Raw genomic sequence first — 1,403 nt, 5'->3', positions numbered from 1 at the left:
GGGGGGCTGGAGAGTTGTCAGGGAGGATGCTAATGGGATACTGGGAGTGCTGGGGAGTTGTTAGGAAGGATGCTGGAGGGATACTGGGGATGCTGGAGGAGATGCTGAGCATGCTGGTGGAATACTGGAGAGTTACCAGAGAAGATATTGGTGGTCCTGAGAAGGATACTGGGGAGTTATCAGTGAGGATGCTGGAGGGATACTGGGGAATTAGCAAGGAGAACATTGTGGGAATGCTGGGAGTGCTGGAGAGGATGCTGAGGGGACACTGGGGATGCTGGGGAAGATGCTGAGTGTGCTGGGGGCATACTGGGAAGTTAGCAGAGAAGATGCTGAAGGGATCCACGAGGGGATCCACGAGGGGATCCAGAGGGATGCAGTAGGGATGCAGGGGGGATGCAGGAGGGATACAGAGGGATGCAGGAGGGATGCAGGAGGGGTGCAGGGGGGATGCAGCAGGATCAGGGACTGGGGGGGCTCAGTTGTGTCTCCTCTCCCACAGATCATCTGCCTGGACCTAGCAGAGGAGATGGCTGTGCCCAAACTGGAATCCTTCAACGGGTGAGTGTTGGAGGCTGCTCAGGGGTCCCTGGGGCACTGCTGGGACCTGCTGAGCTCTGTCCCCTCCCAACTCCCATGGCAGGTCCAAGACCAATGCTCTGAACATCTCCCAGAAGATGATTGAGATGTTTGTCAGGACGAAGCACAAGATCGACAAGTGCCACGAGTTCGCGCTGGTGGTGGTGAACAACGATGCCACGTGGGTGAGTGGGGGACAGGGATGGGGACAGGCACAATGCCAGCCCTGTGCCCCCCTCACCTGGCTCCTCACAGCTCTCAGGGTTCACCTCGGACCCCCGTGAGGTTTGCAGTTGCCTTTATGACCTGGAGACTGTTGTCTGCAAGTCGTTCAGTATCCAACCGCCTGTGGGGACTGGGATGGGGGGTGGGACCTTACTGGGGGTCCCTTGGGTGCAAACAGGTCCCTCCAGGCCTGTAGCCTTGTTGGCAGCCCCAGTACAGCCCAGTTGGCTGCAGCATGGAGTGACATCAGTGTTGGAGGATTGAGGAGGGGTCAAACTGAGTTACTGAGCACCCCCCAAGGCAGTGTAACACCAGACCCTCCTCACCCACCAAACACATTTATTGGGGTCTCCTCCTCATTCCCAGCTCTCTGTGCCACCTCCAGAGGTGTGACCTGGGTGCCCTGATGCCAGCCTGGGGTGGGATGTCCCTGGGGGTGGGATGTCCATGGATGTGGGATGTTTCTGGGATGAGCAGGGGGTCCATGTGCCAGGATTAGTCCTTACCTGGGGTGCAGATCTGGAAGGACTCTTCAACCTGATGTGAGTATGAGGGTGCTGGGGTGGCCAGGGGGTGCTGAAGGGAATCAGGGGGTGCTG

At 58.3% G+C, this 1,403-nt stretch overlaps 1 protein-coding gene across 1 annotated transcript; it reads left to right on the top strand.

Moving 5' to 3' along the window:
- Nucleotides 1-502: 502 nt before the first annotated feature.
- Nucleotides 503-1,346, top strand: LOC103800906 (BRISC and BRCA1-A complex member 1-like; the record flags this gene model as incomplete). The annotated part of the gene is made up of 4 exons (XM_009073299.1): nucleotides 503-561; nucleotides 644-764; nucleotides 835-913; nucleotides 1,322-1,346. Coding segments are annotated over 4 exons (284 nt in total), but the record flags the coding sequence as incomplete, so codon positions are not given.
- Nucleotides 1,347-1,403: the final 57 nt, after the last annotated feature.

The sequence above is a fragment of the Acanthisitta chloris genome, unplaced genomic scaffold (assembly GCF_000695815.1).
Source record: "Acanthisitta chloris isolate BGI_N310 unplaced genomic scaffold, ASM69581v1 scaffold38994, whole genome shotgun sequence".
NCBI classification, from domain to species: domain Eukaryota; kingdom Metazoa; phylum Chordata; class Aves; order Passeriformes; family Acanthisittidae; genus Acanthisitta; species Acanthisitta chloris.
The sequence above is the reverse complement of the archived record's forward strand: the minus strand, read 5'-3'. Positions and strand labels throughout refer to the sequence as shown.